Source organism: Chiroxiphia lanceolata, chromosome 8 (genome assembly GCF_009829145.1).
Source record: "Chiroxiphia lanceolata isolate bChiLan1 chromosome 8, bChiLan1.pri, whole genome shotgun sequence".
Taxonomy (NCBI): domain Eukaryota; kingdom Metazoa; phylum Chordata; class Aves; order Passeriformes; family Pipridae; genus Chiroxiphia; species Chiroxiphia lanceolata.
Genome location: NC_045644.1, coordinates 31,825,771 through 31,846,257, shown reverse-complemented (window position 1 = coordinate 31,846,257; position 20,487 = coordinate 31,825,771). Strand labels below are relative to the sequence as shown.

Below are 20,487 nucleotides of genomic sequence, written 5' to 3'. Positions count from 1 at the left end.
TAACTTAGTATTTTCTGCGTTGACTCTCACAGTTGAAATGCAGTTTATCTGAAGAAAGAGGAGGGTTGGATAAAATCAGATTCCAGATGTTTGAAAAGAAACATGCCAGTTTGAGGAGGGAGAATTTTAGTTGAAACCAGTCCAATTATTTACAAGAATGAGACTAAAGTAAAAAAATTGGCCCGTGTAACCTTTCCTTTGGGCAGCAGTCACAGCAGCATGCTCTGCAGTAGAGATTGTAGCTTTGGCAGGAAAGTAGTTTATTCCTTGTTTAAAGAAAAACCCCAGGCTCCTCCCAGACTTGGCCAGCTTGAAAGCTTTTGGGACAAATAAAACCAGTTCAAGGAACATAGTGAAGTGTCTTTAATTTTTAACAATTAAAATGTTTGATTTTTTTCTTCCTATTAGATTTATTATCACTACAATCTCAGGCTGAGTGTATAACAATCCTCTTGAAACACTGAGTGTGCTTCAGCCCTGAACATATTTCCTCATAGTACTGCACAGGCTGTTCAAACAATATGTAGCTAAGCGTGATTCAGCCAGGGACTGGAAACAAAGCCAGGCTTTTCCTGTAATGGCTGCTTGTGGCTGGGCTGGGCTGGAGCTGAGCTGGCCTGTGGCATGTGACTGCAGTTTAATCTTTCTCCTTCTAACTGTCACTCCAGCAGCACGTAAGAAAAAACCCCAACCCTCTGCTTTTAAAAGGTAGATAAAGTCTCTTTTAAAAATAGATAGGGTAACAGCTGGGATGAAGGACAGACAGAGATTAGAACAAGGAGTAAGAGGAAAGAAATTGGCACTGGGTCAGTGCAGAGGAGTAGGAGAAGCTGGAAGCTGTTGGAGAAGGAAGGATGGAGCTTGTAAGCTGAGAAGACTGGGAAAGGACTTAGAAGCCAAGGACCTGGAATCTTAAATGCTAAAACGAGACAAGAAGCTGGGGAGAGGCTGGTTCTGGTTATGCAAGAGACTGAAAATCATTGTGCAGTTAGCAGTAGGATGGAAGAGAGGAGGAGCTGGGATAGGAAAGTAGGAATGGCAAATCTGCACAGAGACAGAAGCAAAATTTTACTGGGACTGTCTGAATAAGACAGAGCTTTGGGACAGCCATTAAAAGTTCAAGATGTGGAGAATGTGGATGGGTAAGGCAGCCAAAAGTGTGGGAGCTGAGCTGGAGGCATTTTGCAGGGGCATATGGAGTAAGAGTTGGAGAGAAGCCATCAGGAAGTGTGTCCCCATGGGAACCCCATCTGGTCCAAGACCAGGAATGTGAGACATTAAGCTTGTGGATTCTTCCTCTTTTTCCTGCCCATACGTATGTGTGATTGGCAGCGCCTGTGCTGGCACATTTCTGACCCTTGTCTATGCGGCTGAGTGTGTGGAGACACGCTCCAGGGGTGTGTTAACACCAGCGGCTCAGGGGGTTCAGTAGGTCTTGAGGTTTCAGTTGCACCATGAGTGATGTGGATGGTGGTGAGAAGGGCGTTTCTGTTCCCAGCTGGTTTTAAAACCTAGACAATCACATGCTAAAGGTATTTCAGAAGGCCTTGCTAAGGTTCCAGAATTAAACCTTAAGACCACTTGGAAATGTGACATTAAAAACAATCCTTGTGGATACACACAGTCATGTGCAGAGGGCGTACTGGACCCAGTTGTGTGAAGGTGGCTGATTTTTACCAGAGAAAGCTGTCACCTGCGAGGTCGCTGGCCTGTTTCCTGCAGATGTTTGAGCTTGCTTAATGTACTAGGCAGGGCTTGGAAAAAATGATCTTTAGGAAAGACAGGGGAATTCTGGCCTTGCCTGTGTGGTTCAGCAGCTAAGCACTCTTAAATCACTTAAGTTAGGCTGTTTGTAGGTTGTCACTGAGTGATTTTGTTTCCCTTCCTATGTGCCTGGGGTTTGGTTGCAGAAGTAGCAAAACTCACACGATTGGAACTGAACTTGGTGGCAGGGTTGCTTGGTCGGACAAAATGTTGTATAAACATCAAGTGTGACGAAGCTTAGGGTCCCAGGGATCAACTGAGACACTGAACATGAATAAAATTGTTGAATCTCAATTTCCGTGTCTTGAAACAGACTCCAAAGTAGGTACTGTATCATACTGTCTCCCCATGCCTGTTGGCTTTTGGAAGTGAATTAAAGTGAGCTTTGCAAAGTGTGTGAGGTTTCTTTGTGTTCCTGAAAACAGGAGCCGAAGTCTTCATTACCGTGTGTGCTTGAGTGTTCTGTGTGGCCATAGCAGGCATGGGATCACTCAGCTGCCTTTCTGCCTGCTGTAATGGGGAGAAACTCTGTGGTCACTTATGGGAATGACTTGGCAGATGCAGAGCCTAACCACCAAGATGTAAATCTTTTCGCCAGCAAACCAACTGAGCATGTGACTAGCCTGTTAAATAGCTTCTATATAACCCGCTGCTGCCACTTTCTAGCCTTTCAGATTACTTTTCTGTGGTTGCTGTTTGTAGGCAGGAGTTTTCCCATCATGTGTCATCATGGTTGCAGAAAGATTTAGTTAAGATAAGAAAATTGTATGTTGAAAATGTTAGCTGAATTGACCTTAAAGCATACTTATATGTGCCATTTACATTTCAAAATGTCTTCCTAAATCAAATAAAATCCACAGGCAGTGTTGTACCAGAATTGGCTGTGGTTTGCTCCTTATGCCATGAGCACTGTATGTTTGCTGTGAAGCTTAAAAAAAAAAAAAACAGGCAGGAAAACCCATGTATGCCTTTTTTTTTTCTTAATTCCTCAATGGCTTTTTTATTTCTTCCTCTTCCAAAGGTCCGTACTCCTTAAATGGTTATAGGGTGAGAGTGTACAGACAGGATTCTGCCACCCAGTGGTTCACTGGCATCATCACTCACCATGATCTCTTCACCCGCACTATGGTTGTTATGAATGACCAGGTGAGTTTGATAGAGGATACCCAAAAAACAAGGTACAAGCAAACTGCGCCCTGGGAGGTCTTAATTTCTGTCACTGGTACTGAGAAACCCATGGAGCTGTTTGGTTCCAGCAGGGTGAGGGTGTCACTGCACTCAAACTACAGCACGACTGCGCTGGACCAGTGGTTAAACCCCCCTGGAGCTGAGCACTTGGGCAGTGATATGATTAATACCAGTCTACGATTCCTTCTGCTGTTGCTACTTCACTAGTGAAGGCTTTGAAGTGAAGCAATCTGGTTTTAAGAACTGGTTTTCCCTGTCAGTTCTGTTGGGAATTTCTTTCCCAACGATGAAATCTTGTAGTGCTGCAGTAATAATAATTACTTTTTCCAAGTAATTTGAAATAGCCATTTGTTGAATTAAGCATTTACTACAGCCCTAATTTATGTTTAGTGTGGTGGGTTTCAGTTTTATTTCTGAATTTGATATTACAAAAAGAATTAATACTGGTGTTTTTAGTGGCAGTAATGAATTCTACTTCAGGAGAGTAATGACTCAGTAGTAATGTAGAGAATGACCTATCTGCTTTGAAATGACTGACAAAATCGTGTGTGACAATAAAAACTAGTCTGGTACTCAAATACATTCTTTCCCTTAATTCTCTCTAATTGATTTTCCCCAAGTGTTATTTTTTTCATTTTGTGCCACATTCTTTGAAGATCTGGTTAGCATTTCCTGCTTTATGATATTCCTTACTAGTAACACTAGTCTTCAGAATTTTTGCCTCCGGTCGTTTTGGTTCCCTTCTTGCAGCAGTTTTGCTTCTGTTGGAAGCAATACTGTAATGTGCTTCTGCAACATAATTTGTAGTATGTGAAATAAATTTTATAAAATGCTTGTGTATCATAATTGCTACTTAGGTATTATTCTATGAATAGCTCAGTTTAATCTCAAATTTGCAGGTCGGGGAAGGGAGGGAAAGAAGTGGTGGTGGGGTCCTTTCTCTTAAAAAAAAAAAGTTATTTTTGCTATGATATGTAAAGACACATTTGCTTTAGTTCAACACTGTTCCCAGCCTTTGTTGTGTCATATGTCAGTTCTGCTTGTCAGGACTAAGTAGGCTTTTCTTTGATTATTCTTTAGCACACAAAATAGACTGGTGAACACTGATACAGAAAATACAGATAGGGTATTGTCTGAACATCTGCTGATTGTTATTTTCTCTCTCTCTCTCTTTTTTTTTTCTTCTTCATAAACCAGGTGTTAGAACCTCAGAATGTTGATCCTTCTATGGTTCAGATGACCTTTCTAGATGATGTTGTTCACTCTTTGTTGAAAGGTGAAAATATTGGCATCACTTCACGCCGACGGTCTCGTTCCAACCAGAACAGCAACACAGTTCATGTAGGTACATTTATCTTTTTACCTAAGTATTTTCGTATGTTGAGAATGTTAAAAATACATGTTTAAAGACACTTAATTAACATTGCATTTAAGTCCATTAATCACAAATTATTTTTAGGGTCATTATACACGTGCACAAGCAAATAGTCCCAGACCAGCAATGAATTCCCAAACTGCAGCACCAAAACAGAATTCTCACCAGCACCAGCAACAGAGGAATACTCGGCCAAACAAGAGGAAAGGCTCTGATAGCAGCATGCCTGATGAAGAGAAGATGAAAGACGAAAGATATGATTATATAGGTCGAGGAGGTAAAAGCAGGGAAAGGGAGGGAGAGCTTCTTAAAACTGTATTAGGCTGAAAATGTGATAGACATGTTTTTATCTTTTACAGAAAACCCCAAAACCAAAAATAAACACTTTCTTAGCAAAAGAAGAAAACCTGAAGAGGATGAAAAAAAGTTAAATATGAAGAGACTGCGGACAGACAATATCTCAGATTATTCTGAAAGCAGCGACTCGGAAATTTCGAATAAAAGATTAACAGATTCGTCCTCAGAGCAAAATTCAGAAAATGAGTTAAAAAGCAAGAACACTTCAAAGATAAATGGGGAAGAAGGAAAATCCCAACCTACTGAGGGAGTAGAACAGACACTAACAGATAGACGGTCTCCTTGGGATGAAGTACAGGAGGATAAAAACCATGAAGAGACAGAAAGGCTGAAGTCATCAGTCTTGGATCAGCAGGAAAAATCTTCACTCCATGCAGGAGAGCAGCCAACACCTTATGAGCAGAATGCCAAGGATGCACATGCTCTAGAGTGTAATGCAGAAAAACATCATACTGCAGAGTTAAAAAATGAGCAGTTTTTACCCAGACCTCCTACTCCAAAATGTGTTGTTGATGTTACTAATAAAAATAACTCTGAAAAGGAGAACCAGGATAATGCTGCAAGTACCTTTGGTTTGCAAACGGTTCAGAAAACAGAATCTCACAGCAGCGATTTAAAACAGCAGTTTGCAAATGCAAATTTCCTTGAAGCAAGAAAACAGGAAGCTGATCAAAGTTGGGTTAGCAGTGTTGTTAAAACGGATTTGATACAACCTGGGGTTGTAAAAGCGTTGCCAGTAAATGAACACTTAAATTCTGAAAAAGAGAAAGTGCAGTATGGCTCGTTTGTTGTGTCTTCGTTAAATGTAGCTTCTCTAGCAGAAGAGAGTAAACTGCGTAAACAAAGTCCAGCCCCCGATTCTGTGAAGTCAAAATCTAGTGCTTCAGTTGATCATCCTAAAACAAAGTCACCTGATGTTAAGCCTAAATTCACCCAATCTTCTGATACTGTGAAGTCTAAGGTTAGTTCCCAAAACAGCCATGCTACTGGATTAACAAGGTCAACCAATAAAACTGATCATGATTTGCCTAGGTCTAGTTTTCATCCAGTTCCAGCTAGAGTTAGTGCTCTAGAAGCTACTAAAAGTCCTCTTATCATTGACAAGAATGAACATTTCACAGTATACAGGGACCCCACTCTGATTGGACAAGAAACAGGAACTAATCACATTTCACCTTATTTGCATCAGCATAATTATCCTCTGCATTCCTCATCCCACCGAACCTGTTTAAATCCAAATGCTCATCATCCTGCATTAACTGGTTCATCCCATCTGCTCACTGGGTCTTCAGCTCAGGCTCCCTTGTCTGCTATTAACACTCACCCCCTTAGTAGCGCCTCCCACCATTCTGTCCATCACCCTCATCTGCTCCCCACAGTGTTGCCCGGAGTGCCTGCTGCCTCCTTGCTGGGTGCCCACCCGCGACTAGAGACTGCTCATGCCAGCAGCTTAAGCCATTTGGCATTAGCACACCAGCAGCAGCAACAGATGTTACAACACCAGTCTCCACATCTTCTCGGACAAGCTCATCCTTCTGCTTCCTATAATCAGCTAGGGCTTTATCCAATTATTTGGCAGTATCCAAACGGAACACATGCTTACTCAGGACTCGGTCTGCCCTCCTCCAAATGGGTCCACCCAGAAACTCCTGTTAATGCAGAGGCTTCCTTGAGAAGGGTAAGTTGAGATCTTTTCTTAATGATGTATTTAGCTGGGCCTGGTGTCTCCCAGATGTGGTAGTTTGTGTCACACTGACTGTACTGTCATGGTGGGTTTTTTGAGTAGGCAGAGCTAGGAATGGAGCTCCAGCAGTAACCATTGTCTCAGGGTGGATGTGAGCAGGGAGTTTTCCCGGACCTTGATTTCTTAAGACTTCTGAAGAAAGACGAAATGTTTGGTTTTAGATCATGACCAGGTGAGGTCAATGAGCTGGTTTGGGAACTCAAGTTCACTGGGTAAATATTTGCTACCTCGAACTGTGTAAACCAGTGGGTAAGTGAAACACTAGGAGAGGTAGGACAGTTGTCTTCATAGTGAAATTTTGTGTATGCTCCCTGAGTAATGGCAAAAGATTGAGGCAGAAGTTCTGAAGAGAAATACTCTAGCATTTATAAATCTTTCTTGCACTTTACACCCATTTCTCTTGTCTTTACACCTATCTGTGTACCCTCTCTTAGCGTATCTTTTTCTTCCCTTCTGTTCCTGTTGACATACATCCCTGCCTTCCCATCTGTTTTTTACTCCTCTGTATTCAAGTCAGGATGATTCCTCTGTCTGTTTGCTGAGTACAACCACTGAAGTCTCAGAAGACATGGTTTGTGTTTTTCAGCCTCTCGCCCAGTGCGGTGGTGGGGTTTGGCAGGCAGACGTGGCAATTACAGGAAAAGTTTTCTCAGCTCCTGCAGGCTTGGGATATTTCATGCTCATTGCAGGCACCTCAGAGAAATAGTGTAAGATGAAGCATGTGTAGTGCAGACAGAAACTTTGGAGAGCTTTATTGCCAGCTTCAATCAAATCTCCACTGAGCATGTGCACGCTGATTTTAGAGGCTTACAACTTGGCCTAATTTGGGCAGATTTTCACAGGGACCACAAAAGGCATGTCGCTGACAGTGGTCCTTCTGCCAAATTGTAAGCCTTTGTGTCAAAGCTTGGAGTTCCTGAATGGTTATAAAGACTTTTTTCTTTTTCATCATGGGGAAAGCTATTCTTCCCCAGACTCATTCTTGAGAAAAGCCAAACCACTGTGGCTCAGTCTTTCCCAAAACAGTCAGTTTGAGTTGGCCTTGTAATATGAAGTAAGTTTGATCTAAAATGTGATAAAGTCAAACACAGCAGAGAAGAAAAGCCTTAGAGAAAACTATAGGTGGATTTATCTTTTCATGTTGCTGCCTGCTCCACCCCGTACTAAAGTCCGTTTTAAAGAACTTATGATAGACGTTGTTTTCACTTTGGCTGCCTGAAGTATGCAGCCCTGCATACCGAGACACGTAACTTTTTAATTATGTTGATATGTGGCAATTGTCTTGTGGTGACTTGTCTCCTGGCTCTCGCACTGGAGGCCTTTTTTAAATAGATCTTAGAAACCCAGAATGGGCGTTTCCGAGGTCGGTTTGCATGGATGCCACGATCACAGAAAGGGATCTGTGTTTCAGCTGTAAGAGCAGCAGCAGCCGCCACCCTTGGCTCAGGGCTGAGCCATGTCTGTGAGCTGAGGGAAGTGTGCCCCAAGCCCACCTTTCCCTCCTGTCCACAGGTGGCTGTGGCAGCTCCCAGCTTTGGACCGGGCCGTAGATGCTGCAGGTGGAGTCACAAAGCTGTTTGAGCAATGCTTGGTGCTCAGGCAGATGTTCCCCGGCTCCTCTAGGGAGAAGGTGACAGGCCTTCTTTGCATAATACCTTAATAATGCAGTTTACAGGCTGTTCGTGGGAACACCACAGCGTGGGAACTCCTGGCCCAGGAAACGTGCGCACTAAAACTGTTTGCACAAACCCAAGCGGTTGCTTAAATATTCAAAAATACAGAAATCAGAACTTCAAAGTCGTAACACCTGCAGATCTATCCTGTGTGCGTGTCATGAGAGCTCTTGGCTCCCCTTCTGCTGCAGTGGTTCCCGACTGGGAGTTGCCAAGCCTGGGGAGAAGGAGGGGGATGGACTGGTGAGAAGAAGAAGGTGGTGATGGAGCAGCACCAAGAGGCTTCGGGGCGCACGTGAAAGCGCTGCTCACTCTTGTCCCAGTCCCCCTTCTTGGCTTGTCCCCAGCACTTGAGTCCCACTTGAACAGTGTGCCCTGCTCTTCCACACTGCTGCAAACACTTCTCCTAAGCAGAGGAGGCAGGGAAAGGGGAGAGACAGAGAACTGCTCTTGGTCTTTCCTGCAGGCTGTTACACAAGTTCCAGAGAAGAAAGAAAACAGAACCTTAAGAAAGTAGTAGATTAAAAAACAGTTTCATAAATTAAGACTTAGTAGTGTGTCTGTGTGTAAACAAGGAGGTTGATTTTGCCCACCTCTGGAGTATTTAGGTACAGAGCCCAAAATTGTATGTACTGTGGCTTTGCCATGCTGCACAGTATGGCAGGTGTGTACATTTATGGTTTAGTAGTGTGATGGTGATCATCATACCAAATAAAAATGCCTGGCTAAATAAAGCAGATTAATTAGGATTATCATAATCATTTGGCTGGGGGGAAGAAAGGAACATCCAGGAAGGAGTTACTTATAGCCCTTATATTGAGATTTGTCATAAAGCTGGAGATGAAGTTATCTTCCTGAAATAGTAAGCCATATTTGTATCTTCAAAGAAATACTTCTTGCAATTCATTGAAGCAGTTGTGGTCTTCTTACTAATAACTGAACTTAAGTGTTGTCAGGCTGTCATTGGTTTGTTAATTTTGATGAACTTGAGATGCTGTTTTAGAATTAACTGTTCATCCTGAGTACTTGAAAATTAAGTGGTTCTAAGAACGCTTCTGAAATGGGTAAACTGTTTTGTATGCTATAAGTCCAGAGGAAGTACAATTGCACTGTTCCAGTTGATGAAAAAAGTGACTTAAATGTTAAATTTTATTTACTGGGTATGATTTCATACTGGAATCCATTATTTCACTCTGATCATTGAGTAGGACTTGATACAGTGACCCTTGTGGTCCCATGATTATTTTGAAATGTGTTTTTATTTTTTGTTTTGGTTGGTATTAACAGAATACTCCCAGCCCCTGGTTGCACCAGCCCACCCCAGTGACCTCAGCTGACAGCCTTGGTTTACTGAGTCACATTCCTGTACGACCATCCAGCGCAGATCCCCTGCGGCCTCTCAAACTGACAACACATTCCAGCCCTCCGTTGTCCAAAAGTATCGTAGAGCATCGCAAAGAGTAAGTTTGCTGTTTAACTCGGTGTGAGAGGGTACATTTCAGCAGGTGGTGTTGCTTTCAAGCTTCATTTTAGTTTATTTGTAGACATGGGTGGAGATAGGCTTGTCAGTGTGCTGCCCTGTTGATTTATAATGGCACTGCAGTTCATGGGCCATCTGAAGACTTTTGAAAATTGTACCTAATATAAAGAAAAGTGGGGTTTTGTGTTAATAGATAACTTTGTTCGGGCACAGGAAGAAAGGTCTTCTGTCTGGCACATTGCACTGCATTCAGACTGACTTGTGTTTGCTTAACCTTTTCAAACAGAGAACTGGAGAGGAAGGCGTTTGTTGAACCTTTGCGTTCTGTTACCACTGCACCAGTAAAGACTGAGCTAGAGCAGAGCAGAACACAGGCAGCAAAGGAGAGCCATATGCACAGACATTTTGCAGATCCGATGTTGAACCAGCTGCCAAGGCCACCACAGGAGACTGGGGAACGACTGAGCAAATACAAAGAAGAACACAGACGGATACTCCAAGAAAGTATTGAAGTTGCTCCTTTTACAGCTAAAATAAAAGCGCTGGAGGGAGAGAGAGAGAACTACTCCAGGGTAACATCCTTATCTTCAAGTCCCAAAAGCCATTCGGTGAAATACGACAAAGATGCTGAACGCTCTGTGTCAGAACTCTATAAAATGAAGCATTCGGTTCCACAGAGTTTGCCACAGAGTAACTATTTCACTACCTTGTCTAACAGTGTAGTAAATGAACCTCCAAGATCCTACCCATCAAAGGAAGCTTCAGGGGCATATGTTGATAAGCAAACTAATTGTCCTTCAACAGCAGCTAGTCCCCAGGCTCTCCCCTCTTACATTTCTTCTCTTTCAAAACCTCCACCTTTAATTAAGCACCCACCAGAGAGCGAAGGCTCTACAAGCAAGGTACCCGAGCAGCTTTCACAGTCAGTGCAGTCTCACTCTGTAAATTCTTTCAGAAGTGACAGCAGGAGCCCTACTCAGTTGTCAATCTCATCCTCAAATACACTCCGGAGTATGCCTGCCTTGCACAGAGCCCCTGTGTTCCACCCTCCTGTGCACCAGAACCTGGAGAAGAAGGAAAGCAGCTATAGCAGCCTTTCACCTCCAACTCTAACCCCCGTTCAACCCGTTAATGCTGGTGGTGGTGGCAAAATACAGGAGCTGCAGAAACCACCAACTTTAGTACCTGAGCCCAAGGAAGCTCAGACTGTGTATAAGGGCACTTCTGAACAGAACGTATCAGAAACGTGGAAGTCTAATAATGCCCCAAATAACGAAAAAGCGGATTGGCAGGTTGAAAGAATGAGTGGAAAGTCGCAGTCTGCTACAGCATCTGTTATTGTGCGTCCTCCTTCTAGCACAAAGTACGACAGTGTAGCAGTAGTGCAGCCTGCTTCCAAAGATCGAGCTAGTGAGAGATCTTCAGCTGTGACAAATCAAGCAGATTGCCTGAAAACAGCGGAAGCCAGGGAGACTGGAAGAGTCATTCTGCCAAATATGAACTCAGACAGTGCTCGCACACAGTATGAGAAGAAATTTCCAGCTGTCTCGCAAGGCAACATTCCTCGTGCTGCCACCCCCACCACAACTATCATCTGCAGCACCAAAACGGATGTCACTGCATCAGCAGCAATGATGACGAGCGCGTCGAGCCGGGGCAGCTCAGAAGTGACTTACTCCTTATCGAGCACGGTCCTGGCGTGCACGACGCTGGAGTGCCCGGCCTCGAGAGCCAGGAGTCAGGCAGTGCCGCAGACCCAGGAATGCAAGGTCAGCACTCCAGCTCCGGTTACACCCGCTGCTGGCAGCACAGGCAGCGCTGCTCAGCCTAGCTCGGGATTCTCCACCTCCACCGACTTTGTCCATTTGAAAAAGCACAAGGCGGCGTTGGCTGCAGCTCAGTTTAAAAGTAGTAACACCAGTGAGGCCGAGTCCAACTCTGTGAAAAATCAGACATTTTCAGCCTCTCTCTCCCTAGACAGTGGTGTCGTCTGTAATACAATAAACAAAGCGAACTCTGTAGGCAGTGGGCAAACTTCCCAGACGAGTCAGCCAAACTACCACACTAAACTGAAAAAAGCTTGGCTAACAAGGCATTCAGAGGAAGATAAAAACACTAATAAAAAAGAGAATTCAGGGAACAGTGTTTCAGAAATTATTAAGCCATGTACTGTCAATTTAATAGCTTCTACATCAAATGATTTGCAAAATAACATAGATAGCAAAATCTTGGCAGATAAGTATGTGAAGGAAGAGAAGCACCCAAGGAGAAAAGGAAAACGAACTTATGAGTCTGGCTCTGAAAGCGGTGACTCTGATGAAAGCGAGAGCAAGTCAGAGCAAAGGACTAAACGGCAGCCCAAGCCAACTTACAAAAAGAAACAAAATGATTTGCAGAAAAAAAAGGGTGATACCGAAGAAGAAGTGAAACCAAATGGTGTTCTTAGCAGGAGCGCCAAAGAGAAAAGCAAGCTGAAGTTGCAGAGCAGCAGTAACAGCAGTGAGTATATTAATCTGATCTGGAGGACACAGACTAATGTGAAGTCTAGCGCTGATAATCCTGGAGGGTTTGTCATGCACGATAGCTGGGAAAAGAGTTAAAAAGCATGCCTGTGTAAATGAGTAGGGCCAGATTTATCTGTCTCGAGGCCATTTGAAATGCCATGGTGTAAGAAATACAGCATTTTTTATATCTATGTTAACAAACTGGTTCTTGGCCTAAAAATAAGCAGTAAACAAACTGGTTTATGCTGTCCATCAGAATTGAGCAGGCTGGTGCATACAGTTGTGCTAAATGGCACAACTATATATATGTATTGAGACACATAAATATGTTGAGGCTTTTTTTATTTTAAGATCTAATGCCTTTATTTTTAGAGCATTGCTGGAGGGAGAGATTCTCTACTGTTGAGTTTTAATTCATCCTTTGATCAGAAAGCCAGAGGCAGTTCCTTGAGAGCCTGATGCCACTCTGTTATGATTTGGTTAATTTAATGAAAGGTTTAAGGGAGTGTCATTTCACACTCCTAACTAGCATGTGTAGTACATGGTGTTAACATACCTCTTGTTTAAGGAATAAAGAAATTTAGGGAAATACAAATTTCAATTTAAATATAATACTGTAACATGTAGTAGATTGTAACTAGATTAATCTGAAAAGAGAAACTGGTCTGGCAACATAAGGGATTTTATGTAAGAACTCGCCTTATTTTTTATCCCAGTTTATTCTTCTCCAAGGACTCTTCTTTTATCTTTTGTCTGGTTGAGTATGAGAGAGTCTACCATTAAATTACTTTTTGTAAGAATTTTTAAGCACAGGTAGCAAGAAAATGAGCAATGCTACCTGTAATTACATTCTGTGGCTTTTCACTGTCTGGTGTATAAAGTTACTCTTCTGGTATTTGAGAGTACTTGATCCATCCCTAAGTTGTACTGGGTTCTGGAAGTGTTGTAAGTCTGTCTGAGGTATTCTGGGTATTGGGTCCAGTGATGATAGTATTACTTTTTTTCCTGCCCAACCAAAGGGAAGATCAAGGCAAACATGTCTGTAAAATCTTTTTCAGCTTTGTTTCTTAAAGTAAACTGTAAACATACACATGTAACATGTTAGGTCTTTATGACCTTTGTACTGTTGCAAAAGATTTACTGTGGTTGTTATAATTTCTGAGAGAGAGCTGGTCAGAGATTCTCCTTCAAAAAGAACTTTCCACAAAGATTTACACAAAAACATAGTCAACCTCGAGGAGCTTTCTTGAAAGAAGAGGTTCCTCTGGGACAGCTGCCTGGGCTGTCTGTAGATGGCTGAAGATAACGAACTGTGCTGCAGGATCTGGGGCTTAGTGGCAGTTTTGCAACATGGGTGGTATCTGGATGCTGCCAGGGTTGAAAACTGCTTTGTCCTGGTGCCGTTTTGGAAGGCCCCAGGAACTCCTGTGCTAGCCAGAGCGCTCAGAGCTCCAGGCTGTGAGGCTCCCTCCTGCAAAGCGAGGCATTGCACAGCCCTCCAAGTGTTGGGGGTCTTCCAAATTCCTACCCACAGAGCTTGAAGTGTAGCAGCTCCCAGATGACACCCAGGATCTCTGCTTCCAAGGCAGGAAACATTGTTTTTGGACTAGTAAACCTGTACTTCGGCCGTTTCTACTCCCAAGTTGTAATCCAGTTACTGACATGACCTGGATGAGTGTGAGGTGCAGTTTGTAGGCCATGAACTGAGGCACAGGCAGTCTGTCACTTGCAAAGTTTGCGTAAGTGATCTCTGGCAAAATACTGATCTGAACCCAGGTACCAAGTCCAAAGTTAGCACCCTGACCTCTCGGTCATCCTGCATCAGATCCCTGTTCACAGGACATGAACTTTCAGGAGTAGTGGTAGATGAAATGACAGATACTTCTGTCTATCTGCAGATAAGACTGGTGCCACTTTTAAGAGTCACTGAAATGAAAGCCTGGTTAAATAACAACAGGGTTCAGTTTCAAATCATGTATGTGAAAATCGCACATATTACTCAATAGACTTGCTCCTCATGTTACTCACTGTCAGATCTGCTGACTTCAGTATCAAAAATAGAATTATACTGCTTAGCCCTACAAAGCCAACAAACTCCACAGAGAGTAAATGGATTTGTGAATAGAGCTGCTCTTCTGTAATCGTATCTCTAACCTTCAGCAAAAATAAGTTTTGAAGAAGTAGGGGTTTCTTTTTTGGTTTTTGGGTTCGTTTTTTCAGGCTCTGCTTTTATTCATTAAATTGTTGCCTTTTTTGCCCGTATCTTCTCTTAAAACAGAGTCCAGACCTACCTTTCTTGAGGTATTGTATTTGTTTGCTTGTTTTGTCAGAATGAGATTGTGAAGATGGTTTTAATAGAATATTTGGTGAACGATGCAGCTAATATAAGGGAAATGCAGCATCTTGGGAACTCAGCAGGTACTTAACTGTGCTCCTACCTGCCTAAGTGTAACTGGTACTTTTGCTGTTTTAACTTGAGTGCTGACAGGCAGACAAGTGGAAATAATAATGGAATGTGTTATGCAGGTAACAAAAGAAATGTTGGACACTGACTGATGTTGACTGGGATCTGCGAGTAGGGACTGCCAGTACCTCATCCCACACTCTCTTGTTTTGCAGCTGGTATACCTCGCTCGGTGTTAAAAGATTGGCGCAAAGTAAAGAAGCTGAAGCAAACGGGAGAGTCCTTTTTGCAGGATGATTCTTGCTCTGAAATAGGACCAAATTTGCAAAAATGCAGAGAATGTAGGTTAATAAGAAGTAAGAAAGGAGAAGAACCCACTCACTCACCAGTGTTTTGTAGATTTTACTACTTTCGACGGTAAGTACGACTATTTTCCCAATAATGTGGTATTTTAATTTTTAAAAATAATACAGACAAAGAAATTGCATGCTTGAAAGATGTCTGATTTTTCTGGCTCAGTCAGTCTGCCCAATAAAAGACAGCATCTAATTTAAGAGTATTTACATTTGTATTTCTTGTTTCTTTTGTGGATTCACTTCATTGCTGTTTAGAGCTTTATAGCAAAGACATCAGAACATCTGCCTGGTGTACCTTAGGCAAGCAGAAAATACAGCACATCACCATTACACAGGTGTCTGACATTTGAAGTGGGATTTTCAAAAGGCAAGCTTCAGTTTTTCTGGACAAGTTGTACAACCACAGAGTTGCACTTATTTGTAATTGTTCTTCTGCCAGTATATGGTGGGAATGCTGCTCCAGGTTTTCTGAGGACAGAGAGGAGTTGTGACCTCCTTTTTCACAATTAATGGCCCATCAAGATAAACTCAGAAGGAAGATTTCCTAGGGTGCAGTGTAGTGCACGTGGTGCAGGCAGCACAGTCACCAGGAAAGTGTGAAACAGCTTTAATTTGTGCACAGTCTGTGTTATCGGTGTACATCCAGCTCATTTTGGACAAGAAACTGTTCCCTAGATTGGGTTTAATTTTTTATAATGAAGCTTTAGTGACAAGACTTGGTGATAGTCCTACTGGAATCATTTCAAGGGTGGACTCTGAATACCTTCTGTGTAAAGAGTATTTACTTCCTAATGTGGCAAAGTTGGAATTTTGGTGGCTTTTTCCTCCTGTATAAAGGAGAGAACATAAAGTTTTGCCAACATTTTAAAACACTCTAATGGAATTTAAGAATTTGAATGTTTTGACTGTATTGTGGTAACTTTTCCAGCAGTTTAATTATTTTCATTGTGTTTAGGTAGTAGGGCTTGAATTGTAAACGAAGTTTGCTCTTCTGTTGGAAGTTGTTGTAACTCAAAATTCATCATTTCTTCCTGTTCATCTGGATACCTACCTAAATGTCCTTTTTGGATTTCTAAATTCAGGACTGTTTTACTGACATAAATTCCTTAAATAATCACATATGTAAAATGATATACCCTGTTTTGTGCAAGATGGAATAACGAATTGTTACTGCTTTAAAATAAGCTAAATAAACCAGGGTTAGTGGAATGGTATTGGGCAGGGTAACAGGAAAGCCTGTAGTTATTTTAAAGGTCGGACCTTAGTGGATACAAAAACATTATCTTCTGTTAGTTTTCTCAGTATGAGAGCAGTAGGATACAAAAATCTATAAAATATGAATCAGACTGAGTGACTGCTGTTGCAGACACTCCAAAAATTGAAAGTGAGGAGTAGGTGGAACCAAACTTTGACAAAAAAAGAAAAAAGGCCCAAAATTTTCTGTCTGCAGTTTTAAATTAGTAATAAATGTTACAGAGTAACAATGATAATAATAGAATAGTATAGTAAATAGAACAGTAAACAGAATGCAAAAAAGTGCCTAATAGATTCATTTTAGTTTTCATGCTTCCTTATTGGTAATTTTAAAATCATTTTCATCTTTAGGGTTTATGTGAAAATTAAAATATATTGTAGGATGCTGAAGAAGGTAAAAAGAAAACTTTGGTGTTGTAAGACTTAAACAGCAAGATGAAGTAAGTAAACTGTAAGTCACAGAATACAATGATACATCTACTTAAACTGTGTCTTTTCATTTTTAGGTTATCTTTTAGTAAGAACGGAGTGGTTAGGATAGATGGTTTCTCCTCTCCTGATCAATATGATGATGAAGCACTGAGTTTATGGACACATGAAAACTATGATGATGATGAACTGGACCTGGAAACTTCTAAATACATTCTAGATATCATAGGTGATAAATTTTGTCAGTTAGTAACATCTGAGAAAACAGCCATGTCGTGGGTGAAGAAGGACGGTAAGAAATCTCAATGCTCTCAAAGCATGGTGCAGTTTCCCTTGAGTGACCCATTGCTTCCTGTTGAGTAGCTTTTGTTCACTAGACTGTCCTGCTGGATTTTCTGAGGTTGTTCTTTAAGAGGGCGTGGTGGGAAGGGGCAGGTTCCTTCCTTGGGGCCAGCCCATTGCAGAGCCAGGACCGGGCTGCTGTTGGGGTTGGAGCAGCCTCAGTTCCCAGCTTGGCCTCCAGCTCTCCAGCCAGAGCAGCCAACTCCAAACCAAGGCCCACCACAAGCCAGGCACTGACCCCTGCCAACAGACGGTGTGTTTCTGATGTGTCTCCTTCCCAAAACAAAGGAGAACGTAGCAGAGCATGTGCTAATGCTGTCACCTCCTCCCCACCAGAGCCGCAGTCCGTCCTTCTGGCCCATGGCAGATGGGCACAGGCTGGAAACAGGCTGGTGGCTCTACTAATTCCAGGCAGTATGAGGAGGAAGTGGGGCAGAAAACAGACGTACTGGCCAGGTCTCTGGAACAGACACCTCCCTCCCCTCCTGCCAACTCCAACCGTCCAGCTCAGCACTTTGGCTACCCTTGAGATTAAACACATCCCATGAGCAGTCAGGGGAAAAACCCTCAGCTCTCCTGAACACATGGGGTTAAAAGTATATGCTGAAGAGGTTCTTCATACTTGCAGCAGTATTTTTTCTGTGTGACTTTAGTCTGTGTTTTTTGAAAGCTTTATTTCTTTACAGTGTATTGATAGTAGCATTGATGGGGAGGCTGGGTGATGGAACTGAGGGGGTACATGTTGATGGTCTGTTTATGAAGGATCGCTTTCCTCCCCCAACACCCAGTTGTGTCCGAGGGGAAACCTATGAATGCTTCATCTATAAAGCCTATTCATTCTGTGCTTTGCATTTAAATTTCAGTCCTTTTATTCTGCTTATTTTGTATTTCAGCCAAAATTGCATGGAAGAGAGCAGTGAGAGGCGTCCGTGAGATGTGTGATGCATGTGAAGCCACATTATTTAACATTCATTGGGTCTGCCAAAAATGTGGATTTGTGGTCTGCCTAGATTGTTACAAAGCAAAGGAAAGAAAAAGTTCTAGAGGTCAGTTCTTTATGAACTAGAGTATTGTATATAGGCTGTTTATTCTCATTTGTTGCAGAGCTGCTGATCCACTATAACTGTCTTTCTGTAAAGTGTTAAATTACTGCTTGCGTGTTTTGGTTTCTCTTAGATCTTTTTTTGCCTCTTTTGTCAGTAGATATAGAATCAGTCATTCAGAAAGCAACTGCTGTGGGGGCTATTTTAGCTCTTTGTCCGCAATTCAGTCTTTTTGTGTGAACTGTTGGAGGTTACTTGTGCCTTGCCCCTCAAGGTTAAATTTTGTTCTTCAGTTGTGAGACTGATGCTCCATTACGCCTCCTTGCTTTATGGTAACTCATTGCTGTTAAGACTTGCCTTGATTTGAATGCCTTCTGGAGTTCTCCCTCCAGAGGTACGTGTCTTGTCATACTGACTTAACAGCCTATTTTATAGTTCTATCATAAAAAAGAAAGAATTGGAGAAAAATACTTCACATAGTATTTAAACTGAGTGTTAATGGAGGTCTCACAGTCCATCAGCCTACACACATACCCAGTTTAATTCCTGTGCTCTAATGAAGATGTTGAGTTTGGTCTGTAGAGAAGTATAACAGGACTGACTTGCAAACCTCTGATTTCTGGGTGACCCAGCCTGGTTGCAATTGCAAGGAGGAATGCTGGGAAGATTGATTTGGTGTTTGAGCCCTGGGCTGTGACACTGGTGCTCAGGCTGCTTGGTGGAATGGATTGCCTTCCCCGGGAGGCAGGCACTGTGCCCTGGCACAGCTCTGCAGTCAGACGCTGTGCCAGGAACCGATTCAAGTATAATGCTGTTTGGAAAAGCATTTCCATGTTTGTCATAGCAGTGTAATGTCACAGATGTGAAATGTTAGTAAAATAAAGTTTAACTGTTAGATGACAAACCTTGCTAAATGCAGGGTCTCATCTACTTTGTCCCTGGCTTGCAGTGAGAAGCCTCCTACACTGCAGTTAGAGGATGTTCCCAGAGACTTCCATTGAAGCCTGAAGTTTTTAGGGAGCTAATGCCAGTGTTTTCCAGCTCTGGGAACAGTTGTTAATGCTGGAGGCTGCTTCAGCAGCTCTCCACTGGCTTAAGTCTGTGTGTGCATCCATCTGACGTGGCTTGGGATATATGCCAAACATTATTTACCCTGGTGGGAACATGCAGCCCAGAGGCTTTTTATAGTGTGTGTGTGTGTGTTAACCAGCCAGGAAAATTTTAGTAAAATGTCTCAGAAGTTTGAAAAAGCAGTATAAAGAAGGAGGCTTCTTTCCAGTCTTCTAACAGGGAAGACTTTCTCCTTTCTATTCATCACAGTGTTACATGCAAAAGCAGAGGTACGACAGTTTCCCTCGCTGTGGCTTCATTTCTAATGATGCTGCAGGATTCTTGTGAACTGTATTTCTCCTTTGGCACTCTCTTAAAAAGTTCAGAACCACCCACCCATCTCTATATAATAGCACTTTATATTACACCATTTTTCCTGGAACTGGTAGTTGTTTTTGCAGTTGCTAAATGTAACAGAGAATCCCCTGGTTTTTCCCTGCTTCAGCAGGAATGTTAGAGGTTTAAATATTCCATATTCAGAGACTTATCAATGACTTCTCTTGTTACTTTACTGAATGAATGTGCAACCATTGTTACCTTCAGACAGTCCATGGCACTATCAAGTGGAATGCCATGTTAGAGCATTTCAGTGAGAAAATACATTAAATAAATATATGCTACTTTGTTTCTTGATTTATTTATGTTTGTGACCAGTTAGATAATTCCATGTTTTAGGAGTTATAAAAACTACAAAATAGCTTGCAAATCTAATACTTATCTGAAAGGAATATTTGGTATGTTGTGTATCTACTACAGTGTAAGAAAATAATGCTTTAAATGTGTTAAATGGTTCTTTTTACATTGCTAGAACTGAGCAGACTAGTAAAAGGTTTTGGAAAAATGTCTTTAAACTAGCAGTTCAGTGGATAGGACACAAAACTGGGGGTTGAGAGAGAAGTTTTGTTCTTTCTGCCCCAAAATCACATAGCAGGTTAGTGACCAGTTGCTTGGCCAGACTTTTTTTGCTCTCATTCTTCCTCTTTACACTGCATATTTCAGGACAACCTTCCTGAAACTTTACAGAAAGCCCCTCTCTGCTGCCACAAATGGTTTTCAACCAATACACAGAGACTTATGGTTTCATGGTTGCTTTATTCTGACATAAACCCTTGATGCAACTTCCCTCTCCTTTGTGCCACCGATAGCATTGGTGTAACTGCAGGGTAGGCTCCTCAAGAACCAATTTGGTTAAGAGTTCACCTTTTTGGCTTGTTTGGGCAAGTCTGGTTGAAGACAGCCACTTATTTGGAGTGTGGATTGTGTCAAAGTGGATTAACCTTACAGTTGCAGCCTAAATGTGTCTCTTTTCCATGGCAGGATTCATTAAGGGAGGCTCACGGCCTCGATAGCAACTGTAGCAACAGCAACTGTAAAGGATTTTGGCCTGTGTTAGATTGGCAACTGACTAAATAGAATAAATACTTTGAAATTTTGATGTTATTGGCAAGGGCCTGTGTTACAGGT

At 42.2% G+C, this 20,487-nt stretch overlaps 1 protein-coding gene across 11 annotated transcripts in view; it reads left to right on the top strand.

The window, feature by feature from the left end:
- The window catches only part of JMJD1C (jumonji domain containing 1C), a 156,073-nt gene that overhangs the window by 119,927 nt on the left and 15,659 nt on the right, over nucleotides 1-20,487 (top strand). For 9 of the 11 annotated variants that reach the window (XM_032695467.1, XM_032695472.1, XM_032695474.1 and 6 more), the window contains 9 exons: nucleotides 2,786-2,910; nucleotides 4,150-4,293; nucleotides 4,412-4,604; nucleotides 4,687-6,362; nucleotides 9,389-9,561; nucleotides 9,868-12,080; nucleotides 14,705-14,906; nucleotides 16,606-16,820; nucleotides 17,764-17,916. In XM_032695467.1, coding sequence (XP_032551358.1) covers nucleotides 2,786-2,910; nucleotides 4,150-4,293; nucleotides 4,412-4,604; nucleotides 4,687-6,362; nucleotides 9,389-9,561; nucleotides 9,868-12,080; nucleotides 14,705-14,906; nucleotides 16,606-16,820; nucleotides 17,764-17,916 — 5,094 coding nt within the window. Of the gene's footprint in view, nucleotides 1-2,785; nucleotides 2,911-4,149; nucleotides 4,294-4,411; nucleotides 4,605-4,686; nucleotides 6,363-9,388; nucleotides 9,562-9,867; nucleotides 12,081-14,704; nucleotides 14,907-16,605; nucleotides 16,821-17,763; nucleotides 17,917-20,487 lie in introns of those variants that run through there. The other 2 variants (XM_032695473.1, XM_032695477.1) reach the window with 2 other exon arrangements.